Source organism: Cydia fagiglandana, chromosome 1 (assembly GCF_963556715.1).
Source record: "Cydia fagiglandana chromosome 1, ilCydFagi1.1, whole genome shotgun sequence".
In the NCBI taxonomy this organism is placed as follows: domain Eukaryota; kingdom Metazoa; phylum Arthropoda; class Insecta; order Lepidoptera; family Tortricidae; genus Cydia; species Cydia fagiglandana.
The window spans coordinates 25896818-25917946 of NC_085932.1; the positions used below are offsets into that span (position 1 = coordinate 25896818).

The following is a 21129-nucleotide window of genomic DNA, read 5'->3' on the forward strand; positions in this document are numbered from 1 at the left end:
GCTTCCTCACTCCAAGATATTGATGTAGGATTATATTAACGCCCCCGGAATTGACCGCTAGGATCTTCTCTATGTCCTTGTATGTTATTCGTGGATCTTCTCGCACCAACATTTCAGTAGTCCACACGTTTTCTGCAGTTACTGCTGTTTGCGGGCGACCACTTCGGTGGTCATCTTCGAGGCTGGTTTTACCCCTTTTAAATTCGTTGAACCATCTAAAAACTGTTGCCCGTGAAGGAGCAGAATCTCCTAACGCTGACTGCAATCGTTGCAAACACAATTGTTCAGATAAACCAAATTTAAAATCATAAAATATCATAGCACGCAAATGTTCGCGGTTAAGCTCCATCGTTTCAAAGAAAAAACGCGGGAACCGTTTTGGAAAATGACTGTAACATATTCATTTTTTAAATTGGAGCGAATCGGCAACTTGTGTTCTATTTCTAAATAAATTTGCTTTTTAAAAACATAATTCAGGTGCGTTCCATTTTCCAATTTCGAGCATCTCAAAACTTATCGAGTGACCTACGTATTCCAATCACTATGAAAAATGATAGTTCGCTTGGCCAATGTAATACCCAAACTGTCTCTTTTTGTACTAAAATAACAGTGGAAACCCACTGTCATTTTAGTCAGATCGACACACAAGACAGATGGCCAATCGAATCGAAGTGTTTAGTATATCAAAACACAGTTAATGTACTTATTGTAATATTTTTATTTCTAGTCACTGCAAGGGTTGGATATTTCTACACGACCGTCGACGTCCTTGAAAATCGGCGACTGGTGCCTTATGTAATCTTGCAACAGATCGTAGTCCACTCCTATGACTTCAACGTCAAAGCGGTTCTCAGAAATCATCTGAAAGTTACAAACAATATTAGTCATTTTGGTGGCCGAAATGTAAAAATTTCTTTCGATAAGATAATGATTAATACAAGCATAATTCTGTATACTGTAATATCGCCTTATCTTTATACTTTTTCTTATAGAACTAGTACTAAATTTGAAGTCATTTTAGTACTCCAATCATCAAGGTCCACTGGACTTCGTATTGAAAAATCGGTAGATTTAAAAACTCCAAAAAAGAAGACTTTATATTCTAAGTTGTGGTGATAAGACAAATACATAAAACATTTAATAAAAGACTAAGCACGCCATGACACGAAATAATATCAGACTAGAAATGTTTTACGCCAAACAATAACAAAAACAATATACAGTAACATATACATTTCACATAATAAGTGTAACATAGATACAGAGCGATATCTGCCTATTTACAGCAGCACAAAACTTACTGTGAAATTCCCTCCACCTGCTCCTATAAAGTCGGAGGTGATAACCCTGTAATAGTTTCCCGGGACTAGGGGCTCATATCAAGGGACGGCACAATCTACACAGCGGACGGACGCGCTGACAAGTCGGCTGCCCATGGGCCGGGACCCGTCAAACACTGTTTGAATGCCTGCGGAATAATTGCCGGATAAAATAGAACTAGGGATGACAAATGTAGATGAAACTGTTGGAACTACACAAATATGCCATAAGTAATCAATTATTTAGTGTCGTCTATTTTCATTTAACATAATTATGTCTAAGATTCGTTTTATTTAGGTACTTTACTAACTTTCAAACAAATTATCCGCGTGAAACCACAGAAGAAATTATAGTACAGCCTGGCAAAAAAGAGTAGAAATAAAAAAGTGGCAACACTGTAGTGTTGTCCCTTTCAAATCAATTTATATAAGAGAACGGAACGACACTGCAGTGTTGCCACTTTTTAATTTCTACTCTTTTTTGCCAGGCTGTACTACCGTACAGAAAGGACACTTCCTACAAACCCGAAGTTTGACAGCGTTCAGGGTCGAATCATGCCAACCTTTCTAATATATGGTACTATCCCTTTCGGCTATTTAGGGTTGTCAAAATTCAGGTGATTATCTTATCTGTGGTCGTGCACGCAAAAGGAAGTCCAGTGGTGCCGACCCTAATAATTTCTCGGAGCAATGCTGAGCCGAACGGAACCGAGTTCGATCGAAGTAAGGAGTGTGAAACTGAGAAAATAATGGAAGCTAAGGTTGACAAACGGCGGTAGCATGGTCATGTTTTTATCGCCTGTCACCATGCCTGTCACGTTCTAACAAGTACACGACATGCGATAAAATGCTATTATCTGCCCGATTCGAACTTTAAGATACGTCAGTTAATAGATCTAGAAACGATATGGATTAGAGATGTCAGTGTCAAATGTGAAGTTTCTTAAAACAAAAGCGTCACTTTTGAAACTGACACATCTAATCCATATCGTTTCTAGATCTATTAATTGACGTATTTTAACCTTCGAATCGGGCCGCATGCAACCGCCTCTGCTGACCAGATTTATGTTTAAATGATAAATCATCAAATATGAAAATACGCTCTATAAATATAAAGTCTTATATACTGAAATATTGACTGTGTTTCATAATACGAAGACTCTGTTGAACTGTCTTTGTATTTTCGTAAGTAGGGCAAAGTACTCTTCTTATTGGGTATGGCGTTCCATATTAGGAAAACAATTTTATGCAAAGCGCTCCAGACACAGTATTAGAAATATATTAAAGAACGAATATTGGAAATGATGCTAAAGGTAGAATATTATATTACATTATAAAACGGTAGGAGAACTTCATCTAAAATTCATTATTTGTTTTACGAGGAGGACGATTTTGAATTTGCTCAGATCGTTAAAAAAGTTTTAGGATAGTTTGATACTCTTCTCAAATAAACGGAACACATACTTTATCTATAGATGGTCAAGCAAATCTTGTCAGTAAAAAAAGGCGCTAAATTCAAATTTTCTATGAGACGATATCCCTTCGCGCCTACATTTTTCAAATTTGCCGCCTTTTTGTACTGACAAGATCTGCTTGACCAACTATATATGTTAATATCATTATTTGTCTCTTAATCCATTGATCGGCAGATACGTGGCAGATACCTTTATTACTAATATGAATATATTATTATTGTTAAAATGTGGAATCGCTTATTGTATTTTTTTTTTCAGTTTAGCGTTAAGAAGGCGAAAAAATTAACGATAAAAAGGTAAAGTTATTGTTTGAAATAAGTTTCACTACTTTTGTATTAATGATATTCACACAATTTACCCGATGTTATTGTACGCGAGTGTATAGGTAAGTATAGCAATGCACGCACGAGAACTTTCCAAAGTTGCGAAACTTTCCACATGAGAAATTCTCGGTAACTTCTGAGAATGTTTTCGAGAAGGAGAATTTATTTATTTATCGTAATTTATACCTTGAATATTCACGATAGTTTAGGTGTAGTCCTTACCCCCAGAAAATTCCGACTTTTGGTCGTCCGCTTCCGGTCAGAAAAATGTATGACGGCCCGGCCAAACGGTCAGACTTAGGTGGGGGGTGCTCGACCAAATGTCATAGAGGGACCCTGGTAGTTTTTGACGCCGCCATTTTTTTTCAATATGGCCGACTTTTTTTAAAACTTTTTTAATTTTGTTCTAGCGCGCTGAAATTTTGGTCACGGAATCTCGGGGTCCCCTAGATACTTATGAAAAAATTTTTAAGGGAAAAATGCTACAATTGCGGGAAAACTGGCCACATTTATTTTGTACGACAACTTTTAAAAGGTGCGTGATAGGTGGGGGGTGCTCGACCAAATGTCATAGAGGGTCCCGAGACAAAACAATCTGCATTAAAAAAAAAAACAAAATGGCCGACTTTTTTTTAATTTTTTTCAAGTTGGTCCGAGCGCGCTGAGATTTGGCATGGCGGGAGATAGAGGCCTCTAGATTCTAATGAATCAAAAAAAATTTGGAAAATATTGTCGAAAGCCGAAATGTTCTTTTTTTTTTTTTTTTTATTTATTGAGAAACAAACAGTCATTCATTAACATTAATCAATAGATTGAGCAGCAGTAAATAGACCTATAGTTTCCTTAATTAACATATCAGAAATACGTAGCCAATGCACCTTTAAATACAACAAGAAAAATCGTATATAAATGCAAAACGTTTTTTACAATGCTTTAAACAAATAGCTGTGAGCTTTTGTACCTACATGAAGTTTAACATCTAGAAAGAAAAGTAAATTACAATTTTTTTGGTAAAATAAACAGGCAAAGATATATACCTTAATTATTAGAAAAACATGCTTATTAGGTATTATTTATGCACCTTATATCATGTGAATGCTTTTTTCAGTAAAGTAGTTGTACAGTTAAATATATCCACGTGTGTGAGTTTTTCATTATTATTAAATAGTTTACAAACACGCTTAATAAACGCATTACCAGCATAACAAGTCCGACTGCGAGGAATAGAGAAAAGGTCTTTTTTGCGACACTGGCGCTCTCGTCTTCGCGGAACTCTGAAACCTATTTTTTGAAGCAAAGTAGGGGCGTCTAGTACCGAGTGAATAATTTTGAAAAGCAAAACCGAGTCCACTGCATCACGGCGGTCACTCAGCTTTTGCATCTTAAAACGAGTACATGTGTCCGTATAATTAGTATAAATTTGCCCAGTCCTAAACGCGAGTGATTTAATAAATTTCTTTTGTAACCTTTCAATTCTATTAATATGAATAGCGTGATATGGTTTACAGACAGAACATGCAAACTCTAGGTGACTGCGGACAAAACTATTGTATAGGATTTTGTATGTTAAAGGATTTTTAAAAGGTTTTCCTACCCGCAAGATAAAACCCAGTTGTCTAAATGACTTGTTTAAGATGTTGTCAAGATGTGGGACAAATGTAAGGTTACTATCCATTAGAATGCCAAGATCGCGAATCTCTGTAACTCTTCTCAATGTTCTACCTAAAAGGCTATAATTAAATTCAATTTTCTTTTTCTTTTTGGTGAAAGTTATAACGTTACATTTATCCAAATTTAGAAATAAGTGATTAGCTGTACAATAGGTGACAAGGTTATTTAGATCGTCTTGTAGTTTAACACAGTCATCTTCATTTCTAATGATCCTAAAGATTTTGGTATCGTCCGCATATAGCAACAAATTAGAATGTTTAATGCAATTCGGGATGTCATTTACGTATAGTAAAAAAAGCAAAGGTCCCAAATGGGAACCTTGAGGCACACCAGAGCTAATTGGTTTCCATTCCGACTGAAAACCCAGTAATACTACGGACTGAACTCTATTTTCGATATAAGATTTGATCCAACGGAACAGATCGCCATGAATGCCAAGTCGCCAAAGCTTCGTTAATAAGGTATGATGAGAAATTTTATCAAAAGCTTTAGCGAAGTCGGCATAGATAGCGTCAACGCTAAAACCATCATCCATTGCGCTGAATATTACATCAGTGAAGGTCAACAGGTTACTATCGACTGATCGACCCTTGAAAAAACCATGCTGATTAGGTATAATATGGCGACGTACAGCACTAAAGAGTTGATCAGTTACTATTTTTTCCAATAACTTGGCAAAGATACACAATTTGGAAATCGGACGGTATTTTTCAATATCGCTGCTGACTGTACCTTTAGGTATAGGGGTCACCCAAGCCTGCTTCCATATTTTAGGAACATAACCGTCTTTAAGAGATTTGGTAAATAGCATAGTGATAGGTGATGTAAGAGAGGAACAGCAGCGTTTAATTAGGAGGGGGTGTAATCCATCTGGACCGGCGCCTTTATGAATATTAACTGATTTAAGGTATTTATATACAATCATTGAATTAATTTCTATTGTACTTAAATCGATCAAAGGATCATGTAAAGAGTTATTTACTATGTTATCAAAGGTAATGTTACTCGGCTGCTCGAAGACCGAATGAAAATGAGTATTAAAAAGATTACAAATTTGCTCCCCATCCGAACTAGTGATTTCTTTGTAATTCATAGTTTGAGGAAGTTTGTTTTTAGAAAAAATTGCTTTCACATAAGTCCAAAAAAAGTTGGGGTGGGTTTTTATTTTATTTTCCGAATAGGATATATAGTTGTTGTAACACTCAGATTCCAATTTATTGGCACGTTTACGTAGGACACTAAAACTTTGATAATCTAAAGGATTGCCATACAGTTTCCATAGTTTATGGTATTTACGCTTCTCTTTTAAGATTTTTTGTAGTGGTTTACTATACCAAACAGGGACAGAAGATGAAGATTGACGGACATGACGGAGTGGGGCATATTTACGAATTAAATTGTGTATTAAGTTGTTAAATTTAAATATACAATCATCTAAATGTAAACTCTTAAAGAAATCAGTCCAATTGATAGCAGTGAGTTCAGTATTAATTTTGTTAAAGTTAGCTAAATGAATATTATACGTTGAACGCGTTGCAGGTGTAAGATAGTGTACAAGGTCAAGTTTTAAATTGATGCACAATGATTTATGGTGAGCGTCCTCAGGTATAAGCGGGGAATTGCAAGCGGTTACGCAACAATTGTCATTATAAAATATTAAGTCTAAAATACGACCATTGGCATTGATAATAGAATTATATTGCTTAGTACCGCTATATGATAAGAACTCTTGAATTAAACGAGTGCAGAAAGTACCGCATGATGCCAAATGCATCTCGGAAGTTGGACTACCAATCCAGACAGCTTCTGGTATGTTAAAGTCTCCAGTAATTAAAAATAAATCTTCCGGTCTGTCAATAATTAGTTGACTAGCAAGGTCAGTAAAATCAGTCAGTGCGTCACGATGGTTAGGTCCGTTAGGTATATAAACACAACAGATGTTTAAAAAGCGACATTGGTCATTATGAGACATATAAGACGATGAGGTGATGTTATCAGCGCTATGTTTACCAGTTATCAAAGGCAGTGAAACCCATATACAATCACAATAGGCTCTCGAAGGGACGGGCCAGTCGCGGAGGAGCGGGCGGAGCTCCCCCCGCAGCGCCACAGCCACTCCGCCGCCGCGCGATGCACCGCTATCCGCGGCCGACCGGTCACAACGAAAAACATTATAATTACTATCAAAATATTCCCGATCAAAGAAATCTGCCGTAAGCCAAGTTTCGGTTAAGCAAATGAAATCGTAATTAGACTGCGTTACTTGCGAAAAGAATTCCTGTGATTTTGTACGTAGGCCCCTAACATTCTGATAATAACCACTAAGAATATCAGTATACACTATTGCGTAGATATGAAATATTATGTAATTTTTGTGGTATCAGAGTTGCGCAAAGATGAGAGAATTGCATGGTAACAGACAGTCGGCACATAAAAAAATAAAGGTAAACAATAAGATTGTAGGGCGAGCGATAAGAGCGTTTAAAATTATGAATGCGTAATAATGGACATGGATATAGTAAAACAAGGTTATAATAATAAAACGATAGTTGTTTCACGGCTTTACAGGAAAAAATGCATAAAATACTTCCGCGGCTAAGCTGAGATTTCACGAATTGGTACATAGATATCGTGTGAGTATTAGATCTAATGAGTATCATTAAATTAAAAATAATCCCGATAAGCAGTAAATCGATTAGTCACGTCAGGCGCTGTAGTGTAGAATCGTCGGCAATATGGATGATCTTTGACCCCTCGTTCTTGCGTATAAATATCTTGCAGTCGCGCGTCCACAAAAAAGTATAATTGTGTTCCGTTTTCAACTGCCTAGCACGCTTCAATAATAATTTATTTGCTGTGATATACAGTGAGAATTTAAGCAACTTATTGGTAAATTTATCACATCCACAAAATAGCTAACTGTAATAGACAATAATATATGCATAATAACATTTAGTTTTAAGTTATGCCTATTTAAACTTTATATCAAGTATATTCTCTTGTTTAAACAATAATTTCCATGTTGCAGGAATGTTCTGAGAACATTCTCGAGAACGTTTCCGCTTTTTGGGAATGTTCTGCAATTTGTACATTGCTGGGTAAGTACATATAAAGACGTAACGATCACTTCGCCGGAGCGTTTATAATAGGTGTTGCTATTTCCACCGCAATATACTGAAATCAATTATTTGCACCTCTCAGTTTAAGCCAAAGCTTGTAAACTGCTTATAACATAATCCTACGCTAATATTTATCAGATAAGTCAATATCAATAACACTATTAAACCCAAATCAACACCACAAAGCTAAGCAATATACATGCACAATAACACTCAATAGGGCTGTCACTCACAGAGAATCCATCGCCTCCATCACCAACGAAGCTTTGAGAGATAATTGTGTAATTCTTGTCTAATCTTAGAGGCTCGTAGATAGGGACGCTGCAGTCTATGCAACGAACGCTGGCTGTGACAACCCTGCTGCCAACCGGCTTGGAACCGTCGAAGACTATATGGATCCCTGAAGATAGTTTAATAGCAAACTATTAGCAGTATTGACGAAAGACAGATATACACACACTTAAGCTCCGAAAATCCCTAGGTTTGTAAGTAGGATAAAAACAGCGATTAGGCGTAGGATTAGGTTGTGGCAGTAGAGTAGAGGTGAATGATACAAAAGTATAGTATTAATTGTAAACATAGTGAATTAATGCATGCGTGAAAGTAACTATATTGTTTTTAGTGTTCCGTACAAAACTTTGTTCACGGAACACATATGGGATCACTTCGGTCTTGCAAATTTGTTAAATGCGTTTTATTCAGAGACCGTTTGACGCAGATACCTAAAATTTGAAACAGTTGTAGTAATTAGCACCACTAACGTTGCAAATATTTTTTACTACTACCTACTACTACTACTATAAAGCATATTCGAAAATTAGTCAGAACTGTCACTTTTACAAATAGCCCCCTGGTACGTTGAAAGCGAAGTAAGTTAGAGATAACCTAACTGACAAGTGACAACCTTATCTTACAAGTTTCAAAGAAAACGCGAGCTAACTAATCTTCGGTTTGCCTACTTAACCTTTTAACCGCCAGCAATTTTTGATCGAGCGTGCTCATGTCACCACCGACAGTAATTGTACCACGCAGAGTAAGGTTGGCATAGTTACGGGAGTTATAAATGTGCTGTAAAAACCAAATCAGATCTTTGTCTTATTTATCAGACTGTGGCGAAATGAGCTGGATATGTAATGTTTTATATATCAGACTCTGGCGTGGCGGTTAAAGGGTTAATAGGCGCGAGTATGTTCGATGCGCCGCCATTAAAATCAGTAAGCATTACCGAATATGACATGTAAAAAAAACTGTCATTTTTTGTGTAGTTCCATGACAAAATTCATAATAAAATATTCATTTGTAAGGTAAACGTACGTACGCCCCATAGATGACACCTTGCTGTCACCTCTATTGACAATGACTTAAGTTTCAAGATGACATGTCTGGGACCGCGTCGAGCACCAGTACGTTTACCTTTGGTAATCTCTTTGCTACAACAAAAAATATTTCTAATGTACATTGTATTTGTATATAATAGTTATTTACGATACAAGTGCGGAAAAGAGGAAATTCGAAACGAGTGGCGATAAATTAAAACACGACCGAAGGGAGTGTTTTAAATCGACACGAGTTGCGAATTACCTTTTCGCACGTGTATCGTACAACGTTTTACAGTACATATGGCCCTTTAAACTTTTGACATCGCACGAAAAGTGCTATTTTACGCACTAGTGCGGGAAAATAGGACCATATGTACTGTAATAATTATATCATGATTTATCGTGCGGTATCAAAAATGGGACGGTTGGCTCATCATGTCGCTATCACGCTCCATATCCCAGCCTAAACATATTCTTAGTATTTGATACGCATTAAGCACATTTATATAAAGTGGTACCTGAAACTTGAAGCATCCTCGCCCCGTTATAAGGATCATTGGCGACTGAAAACTCTAGCATTTCCATAATATGGTCGCCTCTTAACTGGAAAACTTCCACGTTATTCTCAAACGGAGTCGATAGAAGCATAGCTTCGAATGTTATTGCTGTAATAAGAAAATATAAATAAATTATTTGAAAATATCATCATCAACAAATTGGTTACTCCAGTTTGGCGCATTTATTGTATATATGTAACGTTGTAATTGTTTATATGAATAAATGAATGAATGAATTAATTAATTAATTGGCATTTTTTCGAGTCATTTGTGTCTATTGCAGACGATTTATAGTGTAACATACATTTCACTGCCTGGGGCGAAATTAAGGAACCGCAGGGATGCCACTTACATTACCCTCTCGGCTTCACTGTCTTATCTCATTATTTGTGGTTAATTTACGTGTGTGATTATTAATCTAATGATTAGGTAGGTACTTTGAAAGAGCGCACTCTACAGCTATAAAAACTAAAATTGTCGGTTCGGAGCCAACCATTTGCCAAACATAACATAAAGTTGTATGCTCTCGTCGTACAATCTAATACCTATTTTATGTTTATTCAGCCCACACTCCTCGTTATACAATATTTTGTAATAATTATCAACACTTACTTCCTGGCTCAATGTCTACTCGTATCCCGCCTTGGTTGATGACGCAGAAATGTGCGTAATTCCAGTTACCCTCCGTGGCTAATGGCAAAGCCTGAAATACAAACATTACGATAATTACATAATAATTCGTTCAAAACAATCTATACATATAATAAAGCTGTAGAGGGTCAAAAGTCTGTACATGGAAGATATTTGAAAAAAACTTGACTGGGGATACTTAGAATCGATAACAGAACACGTTCCAACAGTTTTTAGAATTTTTGTCTGTTTGTCTGTTTATCTGTTTATCTGTTTATTTGAACGCGCATCACGTGAAAACGGCTGAACGGATTTTGATGCAAACTTTACAAATCTGTCGAGAAATTCTCCGGCCAGGTTATAGGCTATAAAAGTTCAACCCTTAAAAGGGGGTGTAGCCACAACACTCGCTTGATTTAAGTTTGCCCCTGAATCTTATGGCGCTACTTAGGAAGGAGGGGCAAACTTTTTTCAAATAGGGCGCTGAATTTAATACGAAGTGACATGAATAGCCACCGACGAAGGTTTTTGCCAAATTAACTCTAAGTTTAGATGAGGGGGTACGGACATCAACAAATTGAATAATTATGTTGATTTAATAATATACAACAAAATTAAACGACAGTAAATTAATTACCCCTCATTGCACAGTGCCATATTTTTCACGACTCCCAGAAAAAAAAGAGAGAGAGAGTGTATTGTGTTTTCAGCGTTCGTGTTTGTATGTAGGTATATATTTATTTATCTGAGTTTCTTTATTACACCTTAACTTCTGAATGCGAAATTTGCAAAAATAATGATGGCGCGTAATTCTTTGGGAAACAATCGGTAGCAATAGGAGAGTCGTGATTACATGCATAGATTCGATTTCAACCCACTCTTTTGCGGTTCGGCGTTAGGTCTTATGCGGGGCCTTCTTCTGCCTTTTACGGCAAAGTTGATCTTCTGCCTTAATTACACTTGGGCGTGGATCCAAATCCAAGCTTTCCTCTTTCGCAGCTGGGCCTACTGCCTTGCCCACACTTCGCCAATTCAATTCACTTGGTCAATTCCAAGCTCTGCTTTCTTGCATCTTTTATGCATGAATACAACCTCGCTGAGACCCTTAAATAACGAGCCCTATGCGAAGCTAGGCTGATAGAAAACTGTCCCATCCCTTCTTTGTATGAAATCCTGGATTCGCGCTTGGTTGGGACTAAAAGTAAAATTGCGTTTTTTATATCGAAAAATTTTCGCGCTCGCTTCGCTCGCGTTTTTAATAACTTTCTAAGGTATGATAAAGGTGACATTCAGGTGGCGACTGCAGCAGCATTACTCTGTTGCAACGTTACTGCTGCGGTATTGTCAATTTTCGTCATAAAATGATGTGACTGATTTCCATACTAAAAGTAAAAATGTACAACTGTCTATCATATTGCGTTTTTAAACGAAAAAATTTCGCGCTCGCTTCGCTCGCGTTTTCAATCACTTTCTAAGATATGATAAAGATGACATTCGAGTGGCGACTGCAGCAGCATTACTCTGTTACAACGTTACTGCTGCAGCACTGTCAATTTTCGTGATAAAATGATGTGACTGATTTCCATACTAAAAGTAAAAATGTACAACTGTCTATCAAATTGCATTTATATATCGAAAAATTTTCGCGCTCGCTTCGCTCGCGTTTTCAATTATGTACATCCTAACCTAACATATGATAAAGGTGACATTCGGGTGGCGACTGCAGCAGCATTACGTACTCTGTTGCAACATTACTGCTGCGGCACTGTCAATTTTCGTGATAAAATGATGTCACTGATTTCCATTCTCAGCCGTAATGCGGCAATGAACTTCACTCAATATACCAAAAAAAAAAAATGTAATCTTAATGACCCTAGGGAGAGGGGGCACCATGGTCTATAAATGCTTAGGGCATCAAAATATCTTAATCCGGCACTGCTTCGGACTTAACCCGACGTACGTGTCGCGCTGTACGCGTTCCAAAGCCGGGCACTTTCGGCGCCCTCATACTAAAAGAGACGTACGTGACACGCTGTATGATTAGCAAAGCCGGGCGCCTTCGGCGCCCTCATACTCAAAGACTCGGGCGTAGACCGACGTACGTGACACGCTGTACGCTTACCAAATTGGGCGCCGAAGGCACCCTCACACTCAAAGCGTCGGGCCACGCCCGACGCACGTGGCAACGCTGGACGCGTTCCAAAGCCGGGCGCCCTCATACTAAAAGTGTCGGGCGTAGACCGACGTACGTGATACGCTGTACTCGTTTCAAAGCCGGGCGCCTCCCTCATACTCAAAGCGTCGGCCGTAACCCGACGTACGTGACACGCTGTACGCTTGCCAAAGTTGGGAACCGAAGGCACCCTCATACTCAAAGAGTCGGGTTAAGCCCGACGCACGTGGCGCGCTAAATGCGTTCCAAAGCCGGGCTCCTTCGGCGCCCTCATACTCATACTAAAAGAGTCGGGAATTGCCCGACGTATGTGGCGCACTGCGCGCGGTCCAAAGCTAGGCGACTTCGACTTTCTCATACTAAAAAAGTCGAGCGTAGTCGGACTAGGTACCTACTACAAATTGGCTCTAAAAAGTATGAAACAATAAGATAGAATTATTTTAAGAAATTATCATGCAGGAAATTATAAATGTTATAATTTTTTGAATAAAAAAATACAGCGTAATGTAATTTACTATTTTTTATATATTTAGCAGCTTACTGACACAAACCGAATTCCACGCGGGCGGAGCCGCGGGCACAGCTAGTAAGAAATAAAAGACAACGGAAATAAGAGAGGATTTAGTAGTTTATAATTTTAGTTTGTATTTTCTATTTTAAGGCTTTCTATTGTTTAAAAAAGGGTATTTGATTGTATTTAAAATAAATGAAACCAAAATTAAGAGAGGATTTTCGTTAAATTGTGCAAGTCCCTAGAGTACCTATAAGATGGCACATATCTTTTGTCTTTGTTCTACTTTTATTATTTAAAGGTTACCGCTTGAGAAACAACATATTTTGCCCCAGAATTATTTAAAGTACCTACTCACAGCATGCATAAAGGCGTCACAGATAAAACTGCCCAGATTGCACTCGCCGCAAGCACAGCTGGCACTAAGATGGACCATGGATGACCCCACTTCTTGCCGGGCCAACTCATCTACCTGGGGGAGATAATAAGCTATTTTCTCCAAAACATCCGGTGCTGAAAATAAAACATAATAGTTATTAAAGCTTTGTATTTTGAAACATTTGAAACAAAATCAGTACCGTTCCCATAAAATGTGACGAAGTGTATTTTTTGTGTGTGTTGGTGCTTATTTTATTTTTAAAGCTAAAAGCAACGAATGGTAGGGAAAAATCGGAAAGAATTGTGAATGAATGATATTATAGCTACCTACCTTGCGTTATTTCATTTCCCAGGTAGTGCGGATTCCCTTCCCAATTGAGAAGATTCCCAGCGTCGTCAAAGAACAATTTGATTTCTCCCAAATACTGAGTGTGCGCCGCTGCTTGTACTATCAATACCTTTAATATTTTTAGACAAAAAAAAATGGTTATGAAAAAAAAATTAGTGCCTACAGGCATTATTTAACCGAGTCGCATTAATTTTTTCTATTTCGTCTAGCGTAGTATCCTCAACAACATTTCCTCAGTTTGGCAGAACTATTAGATGATTTAAGCAATAGTGTTTTGTTAATTGTTTTGATTAAGCCTGCTACTTGGAATATTGAATATTTTATTAAACGATTATGATACGATATGATACGATTATGATATGATACATACAAAAAGATACGATTAAATATTTTTCTAAAGCTGGCTAACTAATAAAGTTTTTACAGTGCCAAGGTCTTTGCCCGTTTTTTATACAAACCTGTCTTGTCTCTTGTTCGACTACCACAGGATAAGGTCCTTCGGGGACGAAGGCGCTATTTTCCGGAGGATCTTCGTTATACAACAACGTGTGACTATGGCCACCAACGATGATGTCTATGTAGGGACCACCGTGGAGTGCTATTTCTCTGAAACGAAATGTAGGTAATTTTATTTGATTTCACTTCATCTTTTTTTTTATTCGCCTGTAGTGTGTGTCCCACTGCTGAGCAAAGGCTCCTCTTTCCCGCCACTTGGCTCTGTCTATTAGTGATGCACACTCCATCTATTTCACACTTCACTAACATCTATTTCATAATAATTACAATGTAAATTAGGCTTTGTTAATGTACACGATTTTTATAATGATCGTCAATATTTTTATAATTATTTATCTACACACATATCATAAACTCTCTATGATGCCTTCAAAATCCGTAAATAATGGCCCCCATTACGATAAACTGTTTTGTTACAGCAAATTTCTTATCTGTGAAAATGTGGTAATAGCTTCATTACTATATAAAAATCAATTTGGTAATGCATTCAAATATCGAACATCTCTGAAAAAAAAAGCAATTTGATTTGACCCCTATTCTAATATCAGTCGATATGACGTTTTATTCCAGATCAAATGACAATTGAATACAATATTGACAAATCTCGCGTGTAAGTTGGTATCGGACGATATGGTAATCGACCCCGACTCTAGTTTGTCTCTGAATTAAAAAAGAAACTACGGATGCGTGACGTGCGTGAAAAAAGTTTTCATTCGCCGCCATTTGACGTACAGTTTATCGTTTAATTAGTATTTAAGTAAAAAAAATATTTGTTATGTTGTTTTTAAAGTAACTATAACAAAAGTTTCGTGTAAAATGTGCGATAAAGATATTTCAGAGACGCCACCTCATATCCGCGAGTTCCGCCAGAGAGGAAAGTGCCCTAATTTCGGCTGTAATATGAGGTTAGTGAATATATCATAGAAAGTTTATAATATGTGTGTAGATAAAGCAGTGTATGTAACTGTACATAATTAGGCATTAAAACACTCGTGTGATACTATTATGAAACTCATTTCATTCATTTCATAAACCCACACTCGTATTTTAATGCCTTTCATTATGTAGCAGTCACATAAACTACTATTCTATAACTATTCAAAATTACAAGTAAAATTCATTAAACATATTCTCAAAACCACAATGCTATTACCCGAAATACATTGTGCTCTAGAAAAATAATGATAAACCAAAGTCAAATCGTTTAAGTTTAAGCTATTATTAATTACTTATGGTTGTCACAGTATGGTAAACGCCTTAGTTTAGACACGGCGTACACAATGAACGTATAATGTTCTTGACATAATATACTCAACTGACTTTTAATAAATTGAATCTGCGTTTATGACAGGGATAAACCTATGATAACACGGGACATTCACAATAGTAAATCCACTAAAGCTTCTTTGTTAATAAACTTAGGTGTTAAGAGGATTTAGACCGCTGAGCCTCTATCTAGGGTTTTGCAGCCGTAACCTGTTTTTGTTCTCTCCACTAATTCCTCGCATTTCCATCCTGCGGCAAGCTGGATGATATAGCTATACTTGTAGTGTGTGGACACAATTTCCAATTTTACCAATGATCGTATAGTAGTAACGTAGGTAATTACTGATATAGTTAATTACAATCTTAAGTTATCCGAATTGTAGGAAGCGCTTTAAGTAACATTTGGACATTTCTGAAAAATTGGCTTAGGTACCTAAATAGCCTGCAGAAAGTTACATTTATTTTTTTCTGGTCAGCACAATCACTATTACAATTCAGCTATGACATTGCCACTTATCACACAAGTAGCCAACTGTGACTTTCGCAAGCTTAATGACGCCCTTTACAAGACAAATAGGTCTAACATGCCCTTAATGTTAGCTATATATTTGCGGATATGTTATATGTGCTCGCACATAGTCGCCTACTTTTCAATAAGACGTAATAATTTGTCTCGTGGTTCAAAATCTTAAATAGTTTGTTTAAAGGCATCTTCTTTGTGAAATTGGCCAGAGGGAAACATAATTAATTAGTTATTTAGATGTCGTCAAATAAATATGACGGAAAATCTTTATGTGATCTGAGAGCAAGACTCGTTCAAATAATAAACAAACGGGTAGTTAGTTCGTAACCTTAAATGAGCCCAAAACTCGGCCTAAACAAACGATCCTGGCCTATTCAGTATTAAGGATTCGTAGGACGTTGTATTTTACATGGAGAGAATAGGCTACGTTAAATTAAAACAAAACACAAAACTGAGGTTTATGTTCTAAATTGATGTTAAAATATAATTAACTCATAATACTTTTGGGTTTATTTCTTATCAAGAGTTTTGAGATAAGGTTTTGTAAAATATAAATATAGATTCTAATAAATCTAATAATATTTGTGTATTTCGTTTAGATTCTTGTAGTCTTGTATTACAATACTACAAAAAAATTAAGATGCCCAAATGCAAAACTCTCAGCTGATCCCGGGCAGATATATAATAGTTACACATTAAAAAAAATCCAATTAATATTGCTTACCTGTCAATTTCTATGCCACAATGCGACAGCACTACAATAATGTCAATGCCTTGTTCGTGCAGTTTCTCAGCTTCTTGTCTCACTACCTCGACTTCGTCTGTAAAACGCAGCCTTCCGGTAGAAGCAAGAACCTAAGAAAAGTAAAGTAATGAAACAGATATTAGTTTTTGATGTTACCTGAGAAACACACCGTAGTTAGCCGTAATTAAGTAGTGCGAACACATAAAGTGTGAAAAATAGACGTAAAGTAGGAAATTGTAGATTTAAACATACTGTTAAAAATCCTCTTTACAAGCTTTTATTTAACTTGCCCTGTTCGTACCTAATATGTTGGTATGATTTAGTGGGTCAAATCTTGAAAGCTAAATTTGACCCACTTTCTGATTTCCGATTGAGCTGAAAATTTGCATACATATGTAAGTCGGGTGAAAGTGCAATATTCCACCATCCATCTGATCCACCATCGAGCTGATCTGACGTTGGAGACATGAGGTGGCCATAGGAACTCTGTGATGAAACAACGCAACCTTATTGTGTTTGGGGTTTTTAGAATTGACTCAATGAGTATTAGTTGCCTGTGGTAAGAAAAGTACCTAGTAGTAGTAGTGGTAGTCAGCAATAGGTAAATGCTTGTACTAAAAATGACATTTTTGCCAAGACCTTATTATGGCTCCTCTACACGATGGGCCAACGCCGTCCACTCCCAAGGGACGTATTTATGCGTTAGGTTAGAGGGAGCAAGTGATATTGCTATCTCATTCTACCGCATGGCTGCGTCCCTTGGAGTGGCCGGCGTTGGCCCATCGTGTAGAGGAGCCATTACGTATTAGCTTCGGAATACTTACAGACCGTATTCATTATTAACCGTCTGCATCAGATTCATTAACACGATCCACCATACGTAAACAGATTTACCCGTTTTAAACACGAATTTTACTGAATGTGTATACACTGTTTAATTTTATTATGTTTGGCGAGCTTGATAAGAAACGGGTCGTCTGTTCACATAATTTATAAACAGTATAGCTACCTATGTGGTTTTAATGAACGTGTAGTGTAAAATGACAGTAAAATTACAGTGCAGTTTTAGTAAAAAATAACTGGTTCTTTTAAGCATATAATTTAAATAATATTATAAGCCAAATGCTCGAGAAGCTGGATTCTTAATTTCTGGATTTTTGTTGCAAAAGTATTTTTTCAATAATTTTTAAAGGTTTTCTTTTGGGAAATCACATTTTTCTTGACCATGCAAGACAACAGAGTAGATCAAAGGTAGTAACTAGTAGATAGTAGGTATATTTCGTGTTTAAACCATACCTATCTAAGATATCTGAGGAGATTTAATTAAAAGTTTTAATAATCATTGTTTTTGAATTAATAAAACTTTTAATTTATGCTAACAATGAATCAACGCTCGCTGAATATATATTTCGTAATGTTTGTCTTGTATTAAACTTAAATCCTCCGTACTATGTTCCAAAAGGTCGGAACAATCATCATCATTAACTTGAGTTATTCTATTGTCGGTGGAGTATCTTCCAACTTTCCCTGCGCCAGCTCTTTGATTTTTTGTTACGACACGACCCCTACTTTTTCTTTCACTTGTTCTGAAAATCTAAGGACATCTAAGGAACCTAAGGAATCTAGTTTACACTAATTTTATACATTTGTAAATTATCTTTGTAAATTAGGAAACTATATCATACATCTATACCAAAATTAATTTGTAGCTACTAGCTAAGTTGCTCATATGTTTATTTTAAGACTGTTTCTCAATAAAAAAAAAAATCTGATCTGCTATTATTGCTCTGAACAATAAACCATCACTATTTAACTCTAGACTAGGATAGGTAAAATATGAAATTAATTTATCTTACACGATTAAAACTACTTACATTAGTAGAAGCTATTATGACGCCAATGATCCCAATTCTCCTTCCATTCTTTTCCACAATTATACTGGGCTGGTACAAACCCTGTATTGAAGGCTCATCATCATCAATGATATTAGCGGTAACCATCGGTGCTTCTAAATGCTGCAAGTAGGGCACCACTCCTTCAATGCCATTGTCAAATTCATGGTTACCTAGTACCTAGAAATAATTCATCATTATCAAAGCTTTGAAATAATTGGTTATTCGATTAAAAAAATTGGTATGAGCTATGTTAACTCGGACTACTTCAAAACAATACAGTTATTGCATAACAACAACAAGTATTTGATAACGAAAATTAATGTGCATTCAGGGATCGGATGCCGGTATTTTATTTGCGGAACGGGAACGAAACTGGTAATTTTTCGTTCTTTGTGAATTATTCAATTTCTAATTAGGCAATCTAATAATACGACGTTGTTAACTAAAACACAACTGAGTCCTACATTTGGAGTATACCGGGTGTGGCCTGTAACACGAGCAAATAATTAAAACATAGATTGTACTCCTCAAACGGTGACACTTTTGTTCAACAACTTTTAAAAATTATGAAATATTTAGATTCCCTATTTTTCATATAAAATAAATATTGTCTTCAATGGACGCCATCGCCATGCCATATCATTGTGATTGACGTTGCTTGTCACGCCTTAATCATATCAAAATCAAAATCAATATCAAAATTCTCAATACATTGCGTCTTAGAATAAACTTTCAAGTGTATTAAAAATCATATCACAAGATATTTTTAAAAGTCGCTGAACAAATGTTGGTTAGTATGAGGAGTACAGCCTGCAGTTTTATTTTTTGCTCAAAAATCGGTTCCGATCTCCGGGTGCATTAATTATTGTTTGATTGCGTTGTAAATGTTGCAAGAGACTTACATGCGCGTCATGATGGAACATATTCATAAAATCTTGTGTTACATTCCATCTCAATATATTGTACCAAATAGTACCCTGGAAACTGTCACCAGCATTCAGGACCAGAGAATGAGGTTCTCTTTCCAAGCCATCGCGTACCGCCGTTGTCAGGCGCGCGAAACCTCCTATACATGGAGCTGCTTCCGGGTTACAGACAGTCCCCCACGGACTTGTTTCTACAAATCTGGTTAAAAAGTTTTGTTTTATGAATAACATAATATAAATTTCTTATCAACTGACACTATGTCTAAGTTGTAATGTCGGTTTTTTTCAGTATATAATATAATATATGTGTCTGGCATAAGCGCTGGTGGCCTAGCAGTAAAAACGTGCGACTTTCAATGCGAAAATCAAATTCAAACGGAGGTCGCGGGTTCAAACCCCGGCTCGTACCAATAACTTTTTCGAATCTTATGTACGAAATATCATTCGATATTTGCCAGTCGCTTTTCGGTGAAGGAAAACATCGTGAGGAAACCGGACTTTAATCCCAATAAAGCCTAGTTTCCCCTTTGGGTTGGAAGGTCAGATGGCAGTCGCTTTCGTAAAAACTAGTGCTTACGTCAATAAATCATGGGATTAGTTGTCAAGCGGACCCCACGCTCCCATGAGTCGTGGCAAAATTCCGGGATAACGCGAGGAAGAAGATATGTGTCTGGCATGGTAATGTAGGTATTGAATGTATTGATTGTCTTTATTAAATCCAAAATTGCGAAAATGCATTTTACAAATTACATTATGCTGCCTGAGCTCCCCAAATTAATATTCAAGCAAACTCACCTTGCATGGAAATCATTGTAATGTAATATGTTTAGCTCGTAAGTCTCCTGTCCACGAACTAGTAAAAAACACGAACTTATAATTATTAAATACATTTTAAAATAATACTATGAGGTTTTAGACAGGCACACACATTGCAGCAACCACTAGAGATATAAAGATTGGAAAACAATATAAATTACAATATTCTGATTAGATATTACGTTTCAAAAGATAATTTTCATCGAGATAACACATTATAATAGTGCTAAATAAGGTAGATAAAGTAGATATCATTTAAGTCCTTACGTTCTGGTTAATCACGCTCTGCCTCGCTGCCATCGCAAGCGCAGCGAGACCCTTTGACTTGGCTCCAAAAAACCGACCGCAACCGGGGAACGGCGAGACAAGACAAGGAAGACCGAGACAAGACAAGAGCAGTCTGATGGCCTAATGCGAACCACGTTCGACGTGTTGCCTCTCTGTCGCACTTTTAAATTATTACGTAAGTGTGACAGGGAGGCAACACGTCGAAGCTCGTGGCAGCGTCGACGTACCAATTCGTGAATACCTAAACACTTTAGCAAATGATTTGATCTGTATAGCTAATAATTACACAGATAAGGTTATCGATAAAATAGGTGGGCTTCATTCAATAAT

At 36.8% G+C, this 21129-nt stretch overlaps 1 protein-coding gene across 2 annotated transcripts; it reads right to left on the reverse strand.

Annotated features, from left to right (window-relative positions):
• Nucleotides 1-698: 698 nt before the first annotated feature.
• Nucleotides 699-20625, reverse strand: LOC134668135 (apyrase-like). 2 transcript variants are annotated; one of them, XR_010098716.1, is made up of 11 exons: nucleotides 20491-20625; nucleotides 19672-19894; nucleotides 18749-18946; nucleotides 16854-16984; nucleotides 14283-14430; nucleotides 13807-13933; nucleotides 13456-13610; nucleotides 10396-10486; nucleotides 9745-9891; nucleotides 1302-1468; nucleotides 699-861 (listed from the first exon to the last, which is right to left on the reverse strand). XR_010098716.1 is itself a non-coding variant. In XM_063525649.1 (11 exons), exons 1-11 carry the CDS (start codon nucleotides 20583-20585, stop codon nucleotides 724-726), a joined length of 1620 nt encoding a protein of 539 aa, XP_063381719.1. In that variant the 5' UTR covers nucleotides 20586-20625; the 3' UTR covers nucleotides 699-723. The 2 variants fall into 2 exon arrangements, 1 of the variants encoding a protein (XP_063381719.1); XM_063525649.1 differs by lacking the exon at nucleotides 1302-1468 and adding an exon at nucleotides 8141-8307.
• Between the last annotated feature and the right edge of the window lie 504 nt (nucleotides 20626-21129).

Excerpts from the sequence above, each read along its gene's own strand:
- LOC134668135 (XM_063525649.1), bottom strand. The coding sequence starts at position 20,585 with ATGTATTTAATAATTATAAGTTCGTGTTTTTTACTAGTTCGTGGACAG. Across the intron at positions 13,934-14,282 it reads TCGAACAAGAGACAAGACAG|GTATTGATAGTACAAGCAGC; the intron begins GTTTGTATAAAA and ends AAAATATTAAAG. Across the intron at positions 10,487-13,455 it reads GTGACGCCTTTATGCATGCT|GCTTTGCCATTAGCCACGGA; the intron begins GTGAGTAGGTAC and ends TTTGTATTTCAG.